The following is a 22,978-nucleotide window of genomic DNA, read 5'->3' on the forward strand; positions in this document are numbered from 1 at the left end:
TCACTGGTCTATAATTCCCAGGATTCTGCTTCTTTCTTAAACAAGGGGATTATATTTGCCATTCTCCAATCCTCCAATACCTCTCCTATGCTTGGGGAGGGTACAAATATCATTGCCAATGCACCAGCAATCTCTTCTCTCGCTTCCTGAAATATCCTGGGTTACATCACATCTGGACCCAGAGACTTATCTGTCCAAATATATTTAAGAAGATCCAGCATTTCCTCTTATCCTCCAGCGCCTTAGCTTGTTCTACACAAGTCACATTCACCAAGGTCCCTTTCCTTTGCGAACACTATAGCAAAGTGTTCATTTGCTTCACTGTTTTGGGGATTAGGATTGGCATAGATGTCATGTGCCAAAGAGCCTGTACCTATGGTGTACTGTGTTGTATTCTTCAAATTGAACAAACATATATTTATCTTTTAAAAACATTGGGCTTAGTAAAGAGATCAAGCAATTGTATTTAATAATTATAATCAAGGAACAAGTTTGACAATTGCACGTTTTAATTTCTAATTGTATGTTTTAATTGCTCATTTTAATTTCTGGCTGCACAGAGTTGCAATGTTGCCTACATTGGAAGCAATCAGGCAGCCTGTGAATGATCACGATGACTGCATGCAACTCGTGCTCTCCTCTCTTTGCGCTGTGCTAATTGATTTTCCGCTCTAACACTACATACTGTAATATGCTCTTGCTCCTCTACCTTGTACTTCTGGGTGCATGCTAGAGTTAACTTGCTGAACAGCTTGTGAAACAAACCCATATCTCTTTACCAAGTATAATGTGACAGGAGATGTAAACTTGAACTTGGGTGGTTGTTATTCTCACTGAAGGCCTATGCATTATGAAGCCATCAAACTTAAAAATAGAGATATGAATTCTGATTTTAGGTATGGAACTCATTTTGACATGTAAACTAGTGGCACAACAGAAAACTGGATTCGTACGTTTCTGAGGTGATGACCGTAGTGAAGAAGAGAAATGTGTTCTATCCCCAGGGATAGAAGATCTTGGAGACATACTCTCAAAAAGCAATAGGACTAAATAGCCTTGAGATAGATCAATGTTAGGATTCACAACCAGAGAACCTGAATGCAGTGGCATAATTAAATCAAGTGTTCAATGTGTGTATCCAGATTGGTGCCTGAAACTTCAATCGTTCTATCTGGAAAAAAAATCCTTTCTGTCACGTGCATGAACTAGAGTTCCAAATAACATTCTCCAATCAACTCTATCAATTAATGGAGGAAAAAAAAACACGCTTTCTGTGTCTGCAACTAATATGCATTTGAAATACTACTACCATGGAACTGTATAATTAAAAATTATGCTTCCAAGTTCAAGAAAAGCTACAGCATAAAATGTGAATAATCAAATTGAAATTAAGCCCTTCTCATTAATAATGGATAGAATATTAAAAATCAATCATCCAATTTGTTAGAGTTATGCATTTCACTATTAAATTTCAATGTATTTGCATATCATGGTATATAGTGAAGGTGATTATCCCTCTATACTATTGTATATGAGGCTTTGTAGCTTCCTAATCACAATCTTTGTGTTACTAATATCTCCATTTAAAAATTACAGCCAAAGAGTGAACTGAGCAGCGTTCGACATCTGACATCAGGAAACTGGGAAGTCACCCAAATCCTCGGATATGATGAAGTGCATCAGAAGATGTGAGTCAATTCTGTTCTCTAACAATTAATCCTGCTTCAATGATGACACCATTTGCAATAAGAATACAATTACAAAGTAGTTACTTCTAACACTTTCCTGTTAATGGTAAGATGAAATACACTAATGATCTATTTCTTAAATAATGCACTTTTCCACCACAAATTTTCACCAAGCCAGAGATAGTTTTGTACACCGTGGTGTAATATGTTAAAATAATACAGAATCGTATTATGTTATCTTGCGCATTTTTTGCTTAAGATCAAATGTCAGAACTAAATTATCACATGACCTTTATGTGGCGCTGAATGATGGGGAGTAAAAGGCTGGAATTATTTCACTGCTGTATCTTATTGAAGTTTGATAGCTGGCTTTTATCAGATGGGGATTCTAAAAACTTTTAAATATGCCAGACTTTGAATTTTTTTGCATCCTCATCTCCTTTAATGAAATCCGTTGGGATCCACTTGCTGCTATTACAGTTCTATTGATTCTCATGAGACCAATATGTGACCTACATATTCTGATACAGGTACGGAGGGACAGACGGGGAGATGAAGCTGATGCATTTCGTCTACCATTTCAACTAGGCTTTTCCCAATAAATGGCATTCTGAATGCTGTGTCTCTGCTTTTAATGGTGATGGGACAGGAATTATACAAGTAGATGGTTGTTTTCTTTATCCACCAGTGGTGCTTTGTAAGCATCCTTGAGTTATATGCACTGAGGTTCAGTGAAAATGTTTGTTTTGCAATCAATTCCAGCAAGGCAACCCATATGTAGTACAGCAGTAGCAACACAGTACTGAGTGTAGAGTTACAGAGAGAGATCAGATCCATTAGAACAGAGAAAAGGCAAAATTATTTTATAAGTATGAGGCTTCTCCAGGGGCCTGATAACAGCAGGAAAGAAACTACCCTTGAATCTGGTGGTGCATGATCTCACACTCATTAATCTCTGTCCTGACAGGAGGAGGGTGGAGAGGGTGTGGCAGGATGGGATGAGTGTTTTGGCTGCTGTTCTGCATAGATGGAAACAACGTATGGTTACCTGTGCTGTGTTCACAACTCTCTGCCATTACTTGTGATCATAGGCAGAGCAGTTCTTGCACCATGCAGTGATGCAATACTTGCTCTGTCCACTTGGTAATCTCTTCCCATGTCACACTTCACAAATAGAGTATATCCTTCAGTGGGAATGATGTAAGGCATGTGAACATCATGGCCTACACATGGGAATCAACTATGCATAATAAAAAGCTCATTGCTGGGATTTTGTCTGGGGATGGGTAAATTTGGTTTGCTTACCTTACTGGTGGATTTGGAGGATTTTGTGGAGTAACTGGTATTCCTCCAGGTCTTATTGCAACTGTTGCAGGATTTTCACCAGAAGACCATGATAGTTGTGCCAGATTTGAGGGTATAATCTTGAAATATTTCTGTACTCTGATGGCCAAAATCTGTACTGTGGACAGTATTAAACTTTATAATCAATATTTGTCTTCATTAAGAAGTGACTCCTGAAATATGAAAAATTATATGTTTTTTCAGTAAAGCATTGCTGTTGAAGAGGACTGTTCTCTTGTTAGAGAACCATTGTTTTGCAGATGGTAAATAAGATCTACTCACTGGCATGCTTCAGTTAAAGAGTCAACAATGACTTGGAGTTCAGCATCCATACATTCAGATTACCCGGATTCATCTGCATAGTGTAGGTCAAAGAACGAAGTTGGAATAAATTATTCTGGATTTTCAGTGACAAAGTTTGAGCAGCTTCCCCATTTGTCCTATTATTCAGTTCTGTTCCAACAGGATGCTTCTCTGGAAATGAGGTACAGCACTGCAGTGAGAAAGACAGAGGAAAGAATTGCCAGAATAATGCAGCCTAACTTTACATGAACTTGCACTAAGATTGCTGTGTCCCTATTGCTTAATATCATATTGTATGCTGTCGCATAGCAGATATAAGATGTAGATAAACTTCTGTAGGTAGCTCCATTTCAGGCTCAAAGATGAATGAAAGTTGTGCCTAGTATTTAATGCCACCCACTAGATTTCTTTTGAAATTATCCTTCAATGCAGATTGTGCGCATTGAAATCCATACCATCATTCCAGAAGCAACTGTTTGACCTTGATGTGGGTGATTATGGAGAACTATGATTTTGACCTTTCCTAGGGCTGACTGGAGGTGGCTCTATAATTACTCTCAATGGATTGCCTCACAATTGGTTTCTCCATAGTATTCACTTGGTTACAACAATAAAATTCACTAACTATATAAAACAGTATTGAAATGAAGAAAATTATCAAAATTTAAACATAATGGGAATTTCGTTTATATGTTAAATGTTTTTTTTAAGGCCTCAACAAATGTAGTAAGATTGTTAAGAAAGCATATGAGATACTTGCCATCATTATCCAGAGCATAGAACATAGGAACACAATTTAGGCTACAACTGAAGTAGTAATTGAATTTCTGGTTGCCTCACTATAGAAAAAAAAAGTAGTTCGGTTAGCACAAGGGCAGCACAGTTAGTGCAACTCTGTTACAGCGCCAGCATTTGGGACTGGGGTTCAAATACCACACTGTCTCTGAGGAGTTTGTGCGCTTTCTGCGTGAATTTACCCGGGTGCTCGTTTCTTCCTACCCTTCAAAACAAGGGTGTAGGTCAATTGGGTATATTTAGGTGGCATGGGCTCATGGGCCAAAAGGGCCTGTTACCGTGCAGTATGTTCAAAAAGTGATTACACTGGAAAAGGTGCAAAGGAAATTCACCAGGATGTTGCCTGGGATGAGGTGTTTCAACTATGGGAAGGGATTTAATAGGCTTGGTTAGCTTTCTTTAGAGTGGAGAAAATGAAGTGACCTGATTGAAGTGTACAATATTATAATAGTGAGAAACTTGATCCCTTAGCAGAAGTGTCTATGAGCAGAGTCCGTAAACCTTGGGGATGTGGGTGGTAAGTTGCATGGATTTTGAGGAAAAAATTATTTATTTCATCCTGAAGGTGGTTAAAACCTGGAACTCGGTGCATGAGGAGTTGGTGGAGATGACACAAAAGTATTTGAAGGATACAGGAAACACTGAATAGAAGGTGAAGTGGAGTGCTGGCATTGATACTTGATGTCCCAAAAGGCCACTTTCCATGCTGTATGAATCAATGAAAATGTACTCACAGGAGGCTGATATGATCTCATCAGCTTTAAATTCAGGGAAAAACCAAATCATAGGGCCAGAGACCCTATCACAAGAAACACTCTGTAAATTCCATTCTGACCAAGCTAGAATAAGTAATTTGCCAACCCTTTGAAAGGTAGGGATCAAGGTCCCTGTAACATAAAGTGATTAATACAGTCATTTAACTGTACACAAGTTTCCTGGCCATTTATTTAGTAAGAAATTAAGTCATCTATCATTTTTAAATTATTTAATCTTTATATGAAATGTCAACTGCATGTGAATGTAGAATGCATTAAAAGTCAACAGGTCATCATCATATAATGCAAGGTATTGGTGTCCCTTTTTGAGATCTGTGATGTCGCTCAGCAATTAAATAATTTTAACCTGACCAAATAAAGGGAATTCTAAACATTTTTGCCAAGAAATATTATTATGTGGCGGATGATGTTTGTTCTTATACGCCATCATATTGAAATAACAAGCCCACTCCTAAAGTTGTCAGCCAGCGAAAAGTGTTTATTACAGTGTTATCAGGCTTGATATAGACACACAACATGTGACCTGGCATCATGCCATTTGAAGTGCTAACGACCTCATGACGTAACTACGTTGAGTAGGCCAGGGCCTGTCAGTAGACCTATGGGTGCTGCTGAGTCATTATGCCTTGTGGCTGTAGTGGCTAGTTGCCAGTAGATAGGAGGCTGTTGTGTCTAGCCATCACAAGACGGGAGCTGTTCGCGCTGGTTCTGCCCACTCCCTCCAAGTGTACCGCAACAGTTACATATTAAAACTAAAAATAATGTTAATATGTATATGTCGTCCAATCTCATCCACTAGATATTTTCTGAGTACTGAAGATTCCCCAAGAGCAAGACATTTGTACAGGTAAGCAGAATCCAGTCGAATCATATGTGTTTTTATATAACATTTTCCCAACTCTATAATAGGCACCTAATATGGCCTGAATGTGCCTGAGATTGTCTGGTCTCAAGTTAAGTTGGCTCAGGCCCGGTCAGTACTTGGAGGGGAGACTGCCTAGGAACATCAGGTTTTTGTAAGGAGCACTGAACAAAGTGGCAACTCTGTCTGCCTTATGATAGACAAAAGTTAAAGAATTTCATGTATGTTACATTCTTAATGTAATATTATGTGACAATAATGGAAACCTTTACCTTTTTAAATGAATAAAAAGGTAGACATTTCAAAAGGAGAGTGAATAGCCTTTGAGCTTACTGATTTTGCCAAGAAAATGTCTCCTCTACCTGGGCATCAATTTAAACTTGATGCAGCTATCTTTATTTAATGTGCCTCATTCATTTTTTTAAATGAATAATTTTTTCACCAATTTTATTCATATTTTATTTCATTCCCTGCCCACATGCAGAACAAAATAGATGCACAACCAATGTTCAAATGGAAGTTAAATTCGTACTCTATCCAATGTTATGCATATTGTGAAATCAAGTTGGTTTATTGCAGCTTACAATAAATAAATCAACCAAAGGAACTGTGAATTGGGGAGGAGGTAAAATGTCCACAAGGAGTGTAATGATAAATTAACAAAACAGTCCATATACATCTGAAGCAGGATAATCAATTTTATAATTTGAATAAAATGTCTCACCTTACAGAATGCTGTCAAATTTTGTTTGTGGAATTCAAATTCAACTTTAAATCCAAAGTAGGAAAAGAGAGCTTTCACCATGAATGAAACTTCATTTACCTGAAGAATCAAATCAGCCAAGAGTTCTCTCTTATTTTACGCTCAAGTAATAACATTGAAATATGGTTGTCTGAATCCCAAGCTGAGAGCTAATAGTTTGTAGTGGAACAATTTAATAACTATGAAATCTGCATCAGAAACAAATATCCTTCACAATAGTAATTGTAATGTCCAATTTTAAATTTGTGTCAATTTTGTGCCGTAACTTGAAATTGAACATGAAATGCAACAGATCCTACCCCGACGTGTGCCAGGGTTTTAGTATTCACCAAGGATGAATATGGTGACTATGTTTGATAAAAATTAGGAGAGAAGGTTAAAAAAAAATACAGAGATGTTTGTCATAAAAAACTATTAGGAAATACAGAACCGGTAAAAATGAAGCAGATTCCCGATCAGTACAAGTCAAGTAAATGGTTTGCTTGCACGCTTGCCATAATCTGCCTTTTACAACTGTCTTCCAGGCTAATTGAGTTAGATTGCACTCCTATGTAAATCTACCACCAGACACATCTTCCCCTCTTTGCCTTCCGCAGGATCCGCTCTTTCCATGACTCTCATCCACTCTTACCTTCCTACTAATGTCCCCCTTGACACCTACTTCTGTGACTGCAGGAAGTGCCACCTGTGCCTACCAGAAGTCACCAGAAGTCCTGGATAAACAATGAAATTCAGGACCTGCTGAGAGCCAGATCACCGGCATTTAAGGTTGAAGATCCAGAACTCTACACAAGGAGTAGGTGCAATCTACAAAAAGCCATCTCACAGGTGAAGTGAAGATTCCAAATGAAAATGGAAACACCGAAAGATACCCAACAGCTCTGGCAGGGCCTAAAGGTCATAACCTGCTCTAAAACCAAATCCAGTAAAGTTGGGGACAGCAAAGCTTCACTCCCAGATGAACTCGATGACTTTTACGCCTGATTTGACTACCAGGACAAGAGCCACAGTGCAGCCCCATGTCCCCAATGATCCTCGACTATCAGTATCTGAGGAAGATGTGCGGGCTACCTTTAGGAAAGTGAATCCAAGGAAAGCATCCAGTCCAGACAGGTACCCGGCTGAGTACTTCAAGTGCTCAACAACCAGGCCTCATTACCCCAGAGTATTTCTTCAACATCTCAAACAGGCAGGGTGTTGTACCCACCTATTTCAAACAGACCTTAATCGTTCCTGTGCCCAAGAGTGTGGTAACCTGACTACTGACCAGTGGCACTCACATCCACAATGAAGTGTTTTGAAAGACTGATGTTGAAGCACATCAGCTCCTGTCTGAGTGGTGACATGGATCCGTTCCAATTTGCACACCACAGCAACAGTTCGACAGCAGATATAATCTCACTGGTTCTACACAAAGCCCTAGAACACCTGGACAGCAAATGCATGTACATTTGGATGCTCTTTGCCTCAATACCCTACAGTATCATTGGATCCTGAATTTCTTTATCTCAAGGCCACAGTCAGTGTGGATTGGTAAGAACATTTCCTCCACAATCTCCATTAGTACCGGAGCACCACTGGACTGAATTCTTCATCCCCTGCTCTGCTCATTTTACACCTATGGCTGAGCGGCTCGGAACACCAATAACACCATCTACAAATTTGCTGACAATACCACAGTAATGAGTTGTATATAAAGGGGCGATGAGTCGACATACAGGAGGGGGATTGAAAATTTAGCTGAATGGTGTACTAACAACAATCTACCATTCGTAGCACCTAAAATTGATTGTGGACTTCAGGAGAGGAAAACCGGAAAACCAGCGGTGTCTGATCAGTGATCAATGGGGTATCTATCAGGAGTGGTGGAAGGTGAACAAATTTAAATCGCTAGGAGTCACTGTTTTGGAGGACCTTTCCAGGACCTAACACATCAATGTCATCATGAAGAAAGCACGTCAGCGCCTCTATTTTTCTCAGGAGTTTGGGGAGGTTTGGCATGGCATCGAAAATCTTGGCCAACTTCTATAGATGTGAAGTGGAAAGTGTACTGACTGGCTGCATCACGACTGTACCACCAGTTTCAGGAATAGTTGCCACCCCTTCATCATCAGACTCTGAAACAACAATCTCGATCAGAGACTCATTTAAGGATTCTTACTTTGCACTTATTTATTATTGAATATTTATTTTCAGTGTTGCACAAATTTGTTTACATTTCTTTCTTCATTTACATTTTTCTCTTTGTATACATATCTTAAGTACAGTTTTTTTCTGCTCTACTGATGAATATATGCCTGGGCCACAGGAAAATGTATCTCAGGGTTAAATCTGATGTCATTTATGTACTTTGACAATAAATCTGAACTTTGAATTTTGATAATTGCATGTCTTTCCTTCATTCATGTTTTATTTTGATAAGCTGTTCTCATACCTAATAACAAGCCATTCTTTTAATTTCCCTCTTTTTACTTGGATGTGTTTTTCATCAGTAAATGGTCCTGGTTTCAACAATATCTAAGCAATCTGAAACTTCAACTGCAACTTTGTCTCCTCACCCAGATTTCTGAGTGCTTCAGGCATTTTCTTTTTGTCATTTCAGATTTCTGACATTGACTTTCCAGCAGTATGCTTATTGGAGTTAAATTTTCAGTGCATTTAATTTTCATTGTTTTTTTTTCAGTTACAGCACGTTAGCACAAAACTTCTTTGTTCAGTGTTCTAACCTTCTGGTTTTGACTTGTTCTGTTAAATAGTGTTCACACGGCTGGATCATTTCACCGCCAGTGTCTTTCCTGCAACTTCCAGAAGGATAACTGCACCTATTTCAGTGCAGAATTCAGTCCCAATAATGAACACTTCATCCTGCACTGTGAAGGTAGGTTCTGTGTAATTTGAGAGATACAATAAGTACAACTGATTTGCAGTCTTTCCATATTTAAATCTTCTTGCTTTTGCTGAAAGCAATGACAAATATGCAGTGGTTTATTCCAGATAGTCCTCTTGCTGATCATACAAATGATCTCATGTGCATTGATTTAATATTTGGGATTCAGTTAGTGTATATACACGTCCATTCAATATGTGATTACTTGCCGACTTACTTTTGAGTGATTCCAAAACCAGTTCACTTTCTAGGGTTGAGGGACTCTTCTTGCCATTTGATCATGAATGGGCTATTTTTTTTTTGTAGAGAGTAACAGAGTTAATAATGCGTATACATGATCTTTGAGCAAAACTATGTTTTAGTTGTGCAGTCAAGTATATTTTTACAATGATTTAATTGTAATTCTTCCTTAAAGCAAAGGATTTTATAAATCTGAGTTCAATTGAAATACTGCTCAAGGAAACATAATATTCATAAGATATTTCTGTGACATTGTTAGATATTTATAAAATGATAACGATTAAGTTCATTTATAAAGACGTCATGAGTCCTGCTTGAGAATTTGTTTTCTATTGTGGTAGCGCACATCTGAACGTAGGCAAACTGGCTCCACATTGTTATGGCTGTGGCAGTGGAGCAACCGTGTCAAGATGGCGCCACTGGGTGCATCTTCTTCCACAATCGAGCAGGCCACGCACGCGCACTTGGCTGTGCCGTGACATCACCGCCTGCATGTGGGCAGGACTTATGGGCAGCCTTATAAGGAGAAGCGTGAGCTGTTTGAATTTAAAAATAAATGTTGGAAGTGCAAGCGACTTACAGTGAGCAGTTTCTTCATTTCACTTCCCCTTGTAGCTACCGCTACAATTGATGACCCAACGAGACCAGACGATTCTGGACTCTATTACCATGGACGCTGCACCAGTCAATGCAGTGGCTTTGAAATTGCCAACCTTCTGGACACTTCGCCCATGCACTTGGTTCAGGCAAGCGGAAGCACAATTTCATCTCAGACAGATTACCTCCGATTCAACAATGTTTTACCATGTCGTCATCTCCCTAGACCAAGAGACCGTGGCCAGGGTGAATGACCCTCCAGATAAAAGTAAATATACAGTCCTCACGACACTCCTCCCAAGCACTTTTGGCCTATCCAGATGACAGCGCGCTGCCAGGCTCATGCACCTGGGTAGCTTCGGAGACAGAGCACCATCTGCCCTTATGGATGAGATGCTCGCACAAGCAGAGGGCCATAAGCCGTGTCCCATGTTTGAGCAGGCTTTCCTGGAGCAGATACCAGATGACATACAACTGCTGTTGGCGGACGAAAATTTCTCAGAACCATGCAAGGTCACAGCCAGAGCAGATGTCCTGTGGTGCACAAAACAAGTCTGCCATTAACCATTTGGCTCGTTCCCATCCGGGTCAGTAGACCGGGCTCCACCTGAACCGAGCACAATCGTGCCCCAGCAAGCCAGCAGAGGCACCGAACACTACCTGATGTTTTTACTACCAATGCTGAGGGGCACAAGTGCGAAAATGCAGCCCTGCTCATTTTCAGGAAACAGCCAGGCCAGCCGTCGCTAATGGCTACGACAGTTGGCCACACCAATAGCCTACTGCACATTACTGACGAGGCAAGTGGCTGATGGTTCTTGGTTGACGTGGGTGCTGAACTCAGTGTAATCTCGCCAACCGCCCTGGAGACATGAATGCACCCATGAGGACCCACCCTCTGGGTAGCAAACACACCACCTTCAAGACCTTTGGCATGCACAATGTCCAAATACAACTCAGCAGAGAAATGTTCCAGTGGAATTTCATGCTCGCTGCTGTGGACAAACCACTATGAGCGCACAGCCTGCTGGTGGACGTGAAGGCCAAATGCCTGGTCCATGCCCAGACATTCCAGATTGTCCAGCTTAAAGCAACCAATGCTCATAATTCAAGCATGGCCACAGTGAGTGCAAGGGTGGCACAGTGAATTCCCATTCAACCTCAGGCTGCAGTTTACCTCCACTATGCCATGGCAAGGGGTGCATCACCACATCCCAACTCAGGGCCCCCTGCTCTATACCAATGCTATAAGACTTCACCCGGATAAACTGCAACTGGGCAAAGAAGAATTTTGTCGGATGCAGAAGTTGGGCATAGTCCGCAGGTCTGACAGTCTGTGGACTTCTCCACTTCTCATGGTCCCCATGTCCTCAGGTGGGTGGTAGCCCTGCGGAGACTACCACTGCCTCAATGACTCCACCACATCTGACCGCTATCCAGTCCCGCATATACAAGACTTCACAGCCAACCTGCACAGCACGAATGTTTTCTCAAAGATCGATCAGGCATGTGGCTATCACCAGATCCCCATCCACCCAGACAATATTGGAAAGATGGCCATCATCATCCCTTTCAGACTCTTTGAATTCCTTTGCATGCTGTTCGGCCTCAAGAACGTGGCAAAAACATTCCGGTGCTTGATGGACATGGTGAGCAGAGGCTTGACTTTGTGTTCATCTACTTAGATGACATACTCATCGCTAGCAAGGACCATGAGAACACAAAGATCATCACCGCAAACTCTACACACGCCTGTCTGATTTTGGCCTCATGGTCAACTTGGCGAAGTGCCAGTTCGGGAAAGACTCCAAACAATTAGAACACCACATTATCACTTCAGACGGGGCAACACCATCAAAAGGAAAAAGTTTCAGCCATGCGCCAGTTTGCCTGTACTAACATCCTCAAAGTCCTCCAGGAATTCACCAGGATGGTTACTGTCTATAACCGCTTCATGCTGGGGCAGTACGCATCATGCACCCCCTGTTCGCCATGATGTCAGCCAAATGCAAGATCCTCGGCTGGACAGAGGAGGCCAACGTGGCTTTCACCGGAACTAAAAACATCCTGGCCAACACCGTCTTGCTGGTACACCCCAAATCAGATGTGCCCATAGCCCTTAGTGTTGATGCATCAGCAACAGCCATTAGAGGTGTCCTTAAACAGTCTATTGATGGACAGTGGAGGCCTTGGGCCTTTTTTGGCCACCATCTATGCTCCCCAGAGCTTAAATATAGTGCGTTTGACAGGGAACTCCTGGCACTCTACCTTGCCATTAGACATTTCTCCTATTTTCTAGAGGGCAGGCTGTTCACGGATTTTACCTACCACATGCCCCTCACGTACACATTCTCTATCGTCAAGGATACCTGTTCAGCGTGCCAGCAATGCCACCTATCGTACATATCGGAGTTCACCACCACCATCCGGGACCTCTCTGGCAAGGACAATGTTGTGGCCAACACACTCCCGCAATCCACTATCCGAACCTTGTCCCCCGGGTTGGATGACTCCAAGCTGGCACAAGCCCAAAAAGAGAATGAGGAAACTCAGGCATTGTGCACAGCCATCACTGGCCTCCCTTTGAGGACATCAGCCTGCTGGACAACTCCAACACACTGCTGTGCGACGTTTGCACTAGTTCACTGAGCCCGGTCGTACCACAGCAATGGAGATGCCAGATTTTCCATGCCTTAAGTTGTGGCATGTAGTGTAAGTAAGAATGTAGTGAACTGGAATTCACTGTCTATGTATTGTTCTGATGGCTGGCTCCTCCCCTGGCTCCATCCATAAAGACCACAACCCACATGGTGGCAGAGCTGTTCGGTTGGCACGGTTTGAGGAAGCAAGTTGCCCAACTAGTCCACAATTGAACCCAGTGTCGGACCTCCAATGTCCACCAACATGTGAAGACCCCCGTCCATCAGTTCAACTCTACGAAAAAGGTGGTTTGAGCATATATCTGTCGACATCGTTGGCCCACTACCTGTCTCCCAGAACACCAGATATCTGCCAATGGTGGTAGATTGCCCCACAAGATGACCAGAAGCCATCCCATTAAAAGACACTTCAACTGATTCCTGCACCAGGGCACTGCTCATGCAGTGGATGGTGAGGTTCGGGATACCAGCTTATATTACCACGGGCAGAGGTGCACAGTTTGCATCGGCACTGTGGACATAGCTGGCAACTCTCCTGGGCATTCAGCTGCACCACACTGCTGCCTACTACCTGCAATCCAATGACCTCATCAAATGCTTCCACTGCCACCTGAAGTCAGCTCTCATGGCCCATTTAACTGGCTCCAACTGGGTGGATGAGATCCCTGGATCCTCCTGAGCATCCAAACTGGACCCAAGGAGGACCTGCAGGCCTCCTCTGTGGAAATGGTGTACGGCACCCCATTAACCCTGTCAGGAAAATTCTTCCCACCATCCCGAGATTTAGATGCCGAGGGGAGAGTGGTGTTGCGGAAACTATGGGACAGGTTAACCTTCTTGGCACCGCCCCCACCCTTGCACCATGAGCGCTGGCCCACATCCATTCCTCAGGACTTATTAACCACAGACTTTGCTTTTGTCCACCGCGGACCACATTTGGTCCCCTTCTAATGACCCTATGAGGGCCCGTAGCAGGTCTCCGCAGCACGGGAAAACTTTCACGCTGGACACTGGGGGTAGAGAGGAACTGTTCACAGCCGACTGGCTGAAGCCTGCACACCTCGACCTCAACCAGCTGGACGTGCCAGCGCAACCCAAGCACTGGGGACAACCTCCTAAGAGTCTGGCCCCACCGAGCTCAGGGATAATGGAATGCTAGCACTGGTTCGGGGGGTGGGGGGGTGGTGGGTGGGGGGCGTTGTGTGGCGGTGTATATCTGAATGCAGCCAAACAGGCTCTGCATTGTTACGACCGTGGCAGTGGAGCAGCCTTGTCAAGATGGCACTGCCGGGTGCGTCTTCTTCCAAGATGGAGCGGCCTGAGCACGCGCACTCGACTGCACTGTGACGTCACCGCCTGTGTGTGGGCAGGACTTGCGCGCAGCCTTAAAGGATCAGCGTGAGCTGTTTGAATTTTAAAAAACCGTTGGAAGTACAAGTGACTAACAGTCTTTTCTTTCACTTCCCCTTATAGCTACCACTATACTATATACTTTAGCTTCTGTACTTTGACTAATGATCTATTAGTCTAAAATGACTGATCATTTAGTTTACATAATTTAATGCAATGACCAACACATTAATTGATGCAAGAAGAAAAAAATGATTTGAATAATACCAACACATTGGATATTGTAAAAGTCTCCCAAGGCATAGATATTTTTGCCTTGGGGCATATTCTTCGCAAATAACTCAATATTTTGTCATTATTTTGGATCATCAACTTAAAAAGTTAACTGTTTTCTTTCTCGCTCTCTCGTTGTCCCTTTCTTACAAAGACTATCTGCTTGCTGGGATTTTCCATTATTTTTTTAATATTATTTTCAGATACCAGTGCCTGCAAAAGTTGCATCCCCTATAATAATAGCCATTCAATTCCTCTTGTCTAGATAAAAATTCATAACAAATTCATATCTCATTGCAATTCAATGGGAAGCAGAATGTAGTGAACTGGAATTCACTGTCTCTGTATTGTTCTGATGGCTGGCTCCTCCCCTGGCTCCACCCTCACCTACCCCAATATAAACCCTGGTTTTCCTGCTTTACCTCAAATTCACCTGAAGACTATTGTGTCTACTGACCATCGATTTTAAGCTATTAAAAGCATGCTTGTACTCCTCACTTGTCTCTGAGTGCATTCAGTCGCGTTACAATTTTAATAGTTTAACTTTGAAGCAGGATGGAAGGGCTGTTGAAGCCAGGCATGCTCCAGGTCGACCCTCTGTCCCTAAGGCCCCAGAGGAATTTGCCTAATGGCTGGAGTGCTTCCAGTCCTACCTGATGGCCACACAAGATGTCTTCAACTCGGATGCTCTCCGAAGATTGGCACTTCTCTCTCGAGTTGGCCCCAAAGGGTACGTCATCATCAGACACTGTGCTACCTACGAATCGACCATAAAAGGCTTGAAGCCTCGCTACGAGGCCCCAGAATGATGTGCTGGCGAGGAACAGACTCTCTCAACGTCAGCAGTATCCAGGTGAGTCACTGGACAACTATGTTCTCGAACTGTGGGCCCTGATCAGAAAATGACCTTACAAAGCAGCCATGACCCGGGTGAGAAAGGAGGAACAACTCTGGGATAACATCATGGCAGGAGTGAAGTCGAGGTATATGAGGCAGTGACTTCTGGAGTTGGGAAAGAAAGATTTAGCCAGCATGCTGGAGCTGGCAAAAGCACTCGAGCAGGCCCAACTGGGAGCTGATGACCTCAATGGTGAAAGCAGTGCCCTTTCAGAGGACCAGGTCATTGGGCGCCTGTGACCTCTGCAGCCCCAGCGCCGACTGCTGCAGCCACATGTGACTGGGATGCTACTTCTGTGGACGGGCACGTCACCCCCATGCCTGATGCCCCACGAAGGACTCCGTGTGCACAGGATGTGGTAAGTGAGAGCACTGGGTGAAGGTCTGCCGGGCTAAATGGAAGCCAAAAAGGGCAACCAGGTGTGCAACCCCCAAACTATCGCTCAACCCGAGCTCAACTCCCAAAGGACTGGCCTCTGCCTCTCCATGCTGTTCACCACCAGCTTCTGCTGCGCCCCCTGGTGGGACCTGCCACCGGAAGTGAAGCATCACGGGAAGCCACGGCAGCCATATTGCTGTGTCTCTAGGTCGACGCCACCTACTGTGCCATTGGATCAAGATGTATGGCGGCCATTTTGCTTCACCTCGCTGTCATTGCCATCTTGTCTGCCTGCGGGCCAAGAGGAGAGAGTCGACATCAGCATGGGAAGTGAAAGGGTTTCTGGAGCACAGGCATCGATTGTCACCAATTGAATAACTTGACAATGGAGGTGAGGTACAACTTAAGAGTGTACCCAATGGACTGTCGTATTTTCCCAGCTTTGCACTCGCACTCTTCGACGATCCGGGGGTATTGTATAGTACATCTAACTGTAAAGGTGGGGGGGGATTTTGTAAGCTCCAATTGTATGTACTGAAGGATTTGTGTACTCCTGTGTTGCTGGGCCTGGACATCCTGTGTCACCTTAAAAGCACGACCGTGGGGTACTTTGGCCTAGTCCCTCCAATCACAGTGCGGAATGGAAGGTCCCAAAAGCCGGATGCCACATGAGGTCTCTCCACCCTAAATTTTGATCCCCCCCTCCCCACTGTTTCCGAACCTGACTCCCGATTGCAAACCAGTAGTTACAAAGAGCAGGTGATAAAGAGCGGGGGATCGGGAATATATCAGAGCCGAGACTCAGCGGCTGTTCAAAGTAAACATCATTGAACCTAGCAACAGCCCATGGAGAGCCCAGGTGGTAGTTGTGAAAGGGGAAGAAAAGTCCAGGCTAGTTATTGACTACAGCCAAACAATTAATCTTTTCACACTCCTGGATGTGCACCCCCTCCCTAAAATTTCAGACATGGTAAACAAAATTGCGCAGTACTGGGTCTATTCAACCATCAATCTGAAAGCTGCATACCATCAGTTATCGATCCATTCCGAGGACTGCCCCTACACAGTATTTGAGGCAGATAAATGGCTCTATCAGTTCCAGAGGCCCCTTTTGGTATCATCAATGGGGTCTTGGTGTTCCAGACAGATGGACAAGTACGGTTTGAAAGCCACCTTCCCTTATCTCAACTATGTCACCATCTGTGGACACTCTCTGGAAGAAAATGACACCAACCTCCAGAGGTTTCTCCACATGGCCAAGGCCCTGAACCTCATGTACAACTCCAGAAAGTGTGTGTTCCAAATGAAATGTCTAGCGATCCTGGGCTATGTGGTGGAGAATGGTGTCAGTGGCCCTAACCCTGATCGAATGTGCCCCATGTTTGACCTCCCACTCCTGAGGACCATGAAAGCCTTAAGGAGGTGCCTGGGCTTCTTCTCCTACTATGCCCAATGAGTCCTTCATTATGCGGATAAGGCCCGCCCTCTCTTTCCCATTGTCAGCCGAAGCTCAGGCACCTTTCGACTATGTTAGGAGCTACATCGTAAATGTCACAATGCATGTGTTGGATGAAAATCCACCCTTTCAGGTGGAAAGTCATGCCTCCAATGTAGCTCTGGCTGCCACCCTTAACCAGGTGGGCAGGTCGTTTGCCTTTTACTCCCATACCCTACAAGGCCATGAGCTTCAGAACCCATCTGTGGAGAAAGAGGCTCAAGCCATTGTAGATGCCGTCAGGCACTGGAGGCATTATCTGACCTGCAGAAAATTTACACTGCTCACCGACCAGCAATTGGTGGCATTTATGTTTAATAATGCAAAAAGGGGCAAAATAAAGAATGATCGAACTCTTCACCAATAATTAAAACATAGCATACAGGCCAGGTACTCTCAATGAACCTCCAGATGCCCTGTCAAGAGGAAGCTGTGCCTCTGTACACACCAGCCAGTTGCGGTCACTGCACAATGAGCTTTGCCACACAGGCATCACCTGCATGGCTCATTTTGTCAAACCATGCAACCTGCCCTACTCTTTTGAGGACATCAGGGAGATGACCAGGTCCTGCCAGGCCTACATGGAGAGCAAGCTGCACTTTTACCACTCCAACAATACGCACCTGATAAAGGCATCCAGCCCTTTGGAACAACTCAGTTTTGATTTCAAGGGTCCCCTCCTTTCCACCAACGGAAATGTGTACTTTCTTAACATATCGACGATTACTCACGTTTGCCATTCGCCATCCCCTGCCCAGTCAGGACCACCACCACGGTTATTAGGGCCTTGCACTTGTATTTTCACCCTGTTCAGGTATCCCAGCTATATCCACAGCAACTGGGGCTCATCATTTATGAGTGAAGAGCTACACCAGTACCTGCTCATAAGAGGCATTGCCTCAAGCAGGATGACTAGCTACAATCCCTGGGGGAATAGACAAGTTGAAAAAGAGAACATGACTGTATGGAAGGCCATGAAACTGTATGGAAGGCCATGAAATTTGCTCTCCAGTTCAAAGGCCTTCTAGACTTGTTCTGGCAAAAGTCCTATCCACGGCGCTCCACTCCATAAGTCATTCCTCTGCATGGTGGCCAACGCAACTCCTCAAGCTTATGTTCATGTTCCAGAGGAAATCCACATCTAGGTCTACTCTCCCAGCTTGGCTGATGGCACCAAGGCCAGTTCTGCTGAGAAAGCACGTGAGGAGGAGTGAGACAGACCCCCTGATTGAGAGGGTGCACCTGCTGCACACCAACCCAATGTATGCCTATGTGGCATACCCTGACAGCAGAGAGGACACCGTCTCGATCAGAGACCTGGCACACACTGTAACTGAGAGTCCGATGCCTCAAGAACGCATGAACTATCAAATACCCCACTCAAGATCCCGGAGGACTCTGCTTGGGAAGTGGACCAATACACCACACAACCTGAGCCGGAGCCCTCGAGACCCACTCACCCTGTACCACAGAGGGTCCAGGAAGTTCAGGAAGCACAAAGTCCTCCAGTACTGCACTGCTCGACCAGAATTACCTGACCCCCGACAGATTTAATTTGTAAAGTAGTTTTTTTTAATGAATGGTCTCTGATTTTCACCCACAGCCTCAATTCTGAAGGAGGGAGTGATTTCAGTGAACTGAAATTCACTGTCATAGTATTGTTCAGATGGCTCCACCCTCACCCACCTCAATATAAACCCTGGTTTTTCCACCTTACCTCAGATGCACCTGAGGACTATTGTGTCTACTGGCCATTGATTGCAAGCTATTAAAAGTGTGTTTGTATTCCTCACTTGTCTCTGAGTGCATTCAGTCACGTTACAAAGAGTGAGATATTTTGGGTCTCAATTTCCACCAAAGCAATACTTGTGGAAGGTAGCTTTAAAATTTGCTGTATTTTTCAAAAAATGGCTTTTGATTCTAACTATTAAGATACTTGGTTGCCCTTAAATTTTTTATTTATAGTTTTTGAAAATTATGTTTGTTAATGTTGGCTTTCTTGAATCTTGTCATCAGGTTTTCAAGTTTTTGTAGGTTGGCATGAATGAAATAGAAATTAAGAAAGACATCACCCTATTCCACTTTCACGGGACTATATTTGCATGGTTTTATTCTTATTTTCACAGGCAAAGGTACAGAATCAATGGCTTCTGGTCCCATGACTACTCTCCTTTAAATCTCTACCTTTGGTACCTCATTTCTTATCTAAATGCTGTCTCATGCCAATGTCATCTGTAGACACAGCATCAGGCACAGAGACAGTACTCAACTCTGCATCACCATAACTTCTCTTGACTCTTCCACAATCTATAAATTTTCAGACTTTATGCCTTTGGTCTCCATCACAATCTCTGTTGCCTAACACCAGTTATATCCACAGCAACTGGGAAAGAAATGGACTTTTAAGAGAGGGCAGGCCTTTCTGACAATGGCTGAAATGGAATCATATATGTTAGAACAGTTCCCTGCAACATAGGCATTTAGTAAATCAAACTTATAAAGCAAACAAAATGTCGTTTGAAACACAAACCTCCATATTCAAGGACAGTTTCTTTTCTGTTATCAGACGCTTAAATGGATGTCACACTGGCAAAAGATGATGTCACTGCACTGACTCTTTATTAACTGCACTTTTCTCACTATCAAGCATCATATTTTTGTAAATTTCTCTAAATTCTGCACTATTTGTCTTCATGGATTCACAGAGCAGGAATAAGCCATTCAGCCCTTTCAGTCGGCACAACCATTCAATGTGATCATGGCTGGTCATGCAACCTCATACCCTATTCCTTGGTTCTCTCCATGTCCCTTCATCCCTTGAGCCGCGAGGGATGTCCAACTGGCCTCAACAATTTTCTGAGGTTTGTTCACAACTCTCAGAGTGAAGAGGTTTCTACTCATAAAGTAAAATCCTGTATGGCTTGGTGTTTGTCTAATATGTTCAGGAAAGTTTTCTAAATCAATATGTAGAGGTACCAACTCGAGAGATTGCAATAATGGATCTCCTATTAGGGAATAAGACAGGACAGGTGAGAGAAGTATGTTAATGGGAATACTTTGGGTTCAATGATCATGCCATTAATTTCAAGTTGTTTATGGAGAAGGATAGGTCTGGGCCTCATGTTGAGATTCTAAATTGGAGAAAGGCTACTTTTGAGGAAATTAGAAAGATCTAGCATGCGTGTATTGGGATAAGTTTCAGGCAAGGATGTGCAAGCACCTTCAAAAATTTTTTTAGACTGCAATGTCGGTAAAATAGTGGGAAAAAAAAAACCTGATTTCTGCCTGTGTGGTCGTTCACACTGGGCACTTTTTGACTGCAAGTACCTGAGTGCAGCAGTCCTGGTGGTTGGCATGCAGTAGAGTTGATGACCGTCAACATATTTTTCCAGTACGATTTACACTACAGGCTTCCTCCAAAAGGTCGTAAGGTTCCCACAGGATCATTCGCAGTGCAGGAATTGACACAAAATCCCTGCACATTCCTTTTTAGACTGCCCGTGTACCAGCAAAATTCCTTAATTGTGCCGTTACATGCCTGCAGTTAAAAACCCTAAGTGGTGAAATTTTGAGGTACAGAGTTTGTACATTCCTGTCAGGATTAAAGACAAGGTTAGCAGGCATAGTGAACCTTGGTTTTCAAGGAATATTGGAGATCTGGTTCAGAAGAGTGGTGTATAACACCATAGCAACAAGGAGTAAATGAGGTACTTGAGGAATATAAAAAAATACAAGAAAAATCTCATGAAAGAAATTAGGAAGGCTAATAAAAAAAAAAGACATAGGTTCCTTTGGCTGACAATGTGAAGGAAAATCCTAAGAGATTATACAGGTATGTAAAGACCAAAATGATAGAAAGGGCCAAAATTGGTCCCCATAAGAATCAGAGTGGGATGTAAGGAAAACAAGCAATGAGGTTATGGAACCTACACAGATTAAAGAAGAGTAGGTGCTTGCTGTCTTAAAGCAAATAAAAGTGGATAAATACCAAGGGTGCGACAAGATATTCCCTCAAACCTTGAGGGAGACCGGTGTAGAAATTGCATGGGCTCTGGGAGAAATATTTAAAATGACCTTAGCCACGGTTGTGGTGCCACAGGACTGGAGGGTGGCTCACGTTGTTCCGTTGTTTAAAAAGGTTCCATAAATATCCCTGGAAATTATAGGCTGCTGAGCTTGACATCAGTAGAAGGTAAATAATTTGAAGGTGTTCTAAGAGATCAGATAGCCAGAAACTTATTAGGGATAGTCGACTTGGCTTTTTGCGCATTAGGTCATGTTTAACCAATCTTGTAGAGATTTTGAGGAGGTTACCAGGAAAGTTGATGAAGGAAAGCCTATGAATGTTGACTACGTGGACTTTTGTAAGACCTTTAACAAGGTTCCACGTGGGCGGTTAGTCAGGAAGGTCCAGATGCTAGGCATTCCTGGTGAAGTAGTGAACTGGACTCAACAATGGCTGGACGCCAAATGCCAGAGAGTAGTGATTGCTTGTCAGACTGGAAGTCTGTGACTTCCTCAGGGATCGGTGCTGGGACCATTGTTGCTTGTTATCTATATCAATTATCTGGACGATAATGTCAATTGGATCAGCAAGTTTGCAGATGACACTAAAGTCCATTTCATGCTGGCTACAAGTACAGAGGGAAAACTTAAAACTTACCTTTCAAAGAGCAGCCCTAAAAGGCTGCTCCAGCTTCACTTTCATGTCAAACGGCACCTCTGGGTCCAATGGAGGTGGGGTGACGGGTGCCATAGATTACCCGTTATAAATACGCAGCAGAGCAATGGCTATCTTCCCTACCCATAATCCTCCATGCTACTGGAACCACTGTGTGTTTCCCAGAACAGTTCCAGCTGCAAGAGGGCTTATGGGTAGGAAAGACGACCCTTATTTTGCCTTGTTTTGAGTCACAGAGAACGCCCCCGAAGAAGGCCAAAGTGGCCTGGTGAGGCTGTCACAGTCCACGCCCGCCCCCCGTGCCAGCCCCGCTGCCGTGACGGCTCCTGCCGGCCCACATTACCCTAATGGCTCCTGCCCACTGCCTCTGCCTTGAGGAAGTCATGGAGGGAGAGGGGTGAGTGGGGAGATGGGTCATGGGCTGATAGCATCATCAGCTGTCCCTAACATTCAGTTCAGGCAACCCTTCCCTGAGAAGGGTTGGATTCAGCGCCTCAGAGGCGGCCACGGCTTATTCAGAAAGGTAAGTCTCCAGGCGTAAGGGCGGGGAACCTCTGCCTTTACAGACGGGCATTTTCATTGCTTGAAAGGGCCGTAAGATTGAAGGTGTTGTGGACAGCGAAGAAGGTTTTCAAAGCTTGCAGAAGTATCTGGACCAGCTGGGAAAATGGGCTGAAAATGGCAGATGAAATTTAATGCAGACAAGTGTGAGGTGTTGTATTTTGGAAGGACAAACCAAGAAAGGACATACATGGTGAATGGTAGGGCACTGAGGAGTTCTGTTGAACAGAGGGACCAGAAAATGGCGTGAAAGGTGGATAGGATTCAAAAGAGAGCTTTTAGCATATTGACCTTCATAAATCTAAGTATTGAGTATTGAAGTTGGGATGTTACTGTAACATGAGACAATGGTGAGGCCAAATTTGGAGTATGGTGTATCGTTTTGGTCTCCTAACTGCAGGAAAGATATCAATAAGATAGAAAATGC

General features: G+C 43.6%; 1 protein-coding gene across 1 annotated transcript in view; it reads left to right on the plus strand.

Annotated features, from left to right (window-relative positions):
* Positions 1–22,978, plus strand: part of LOC138762464 (inactive dipeptidyl peptidase 10-like) — a 497,046-nt gene that overhangs the window by 423,326 nt on the left and 50,742 nt on the right. The window contains exons 12-14 of the mRNA XM_069936223.1: positions 1,597–1,688; positions 5,706–5,753; positions 9,288–9,409. Of these exons, the coding sequence (XP_069792324.1) occupies positions 1,597–1,688; positions 5,706–5,753; positions 9,288–9,409 (262 nt within the window). The remainder of the gene's footprint in view (positions 1–1,596; positions 1,689–5,705; positions 5,754–9,287; positions 9,410–22,978) is intronic.

The sequence above is a fragment of the Narcine bancroftii genome, chromosome 4 (genome assembly GCF_036971445.1).
Source record: "Narcine bancroftii isolate sNarBan1 chromosome 4, sNarBan1.hap1, whole genome shotgun sequence".
Classification (NCBI taxonomy): Eukaryota; Metazoa; Chordata; class Chondrichthyes; order Torpediniformes; family Narcinidae; genus Narcine; species Narcine bancroftii.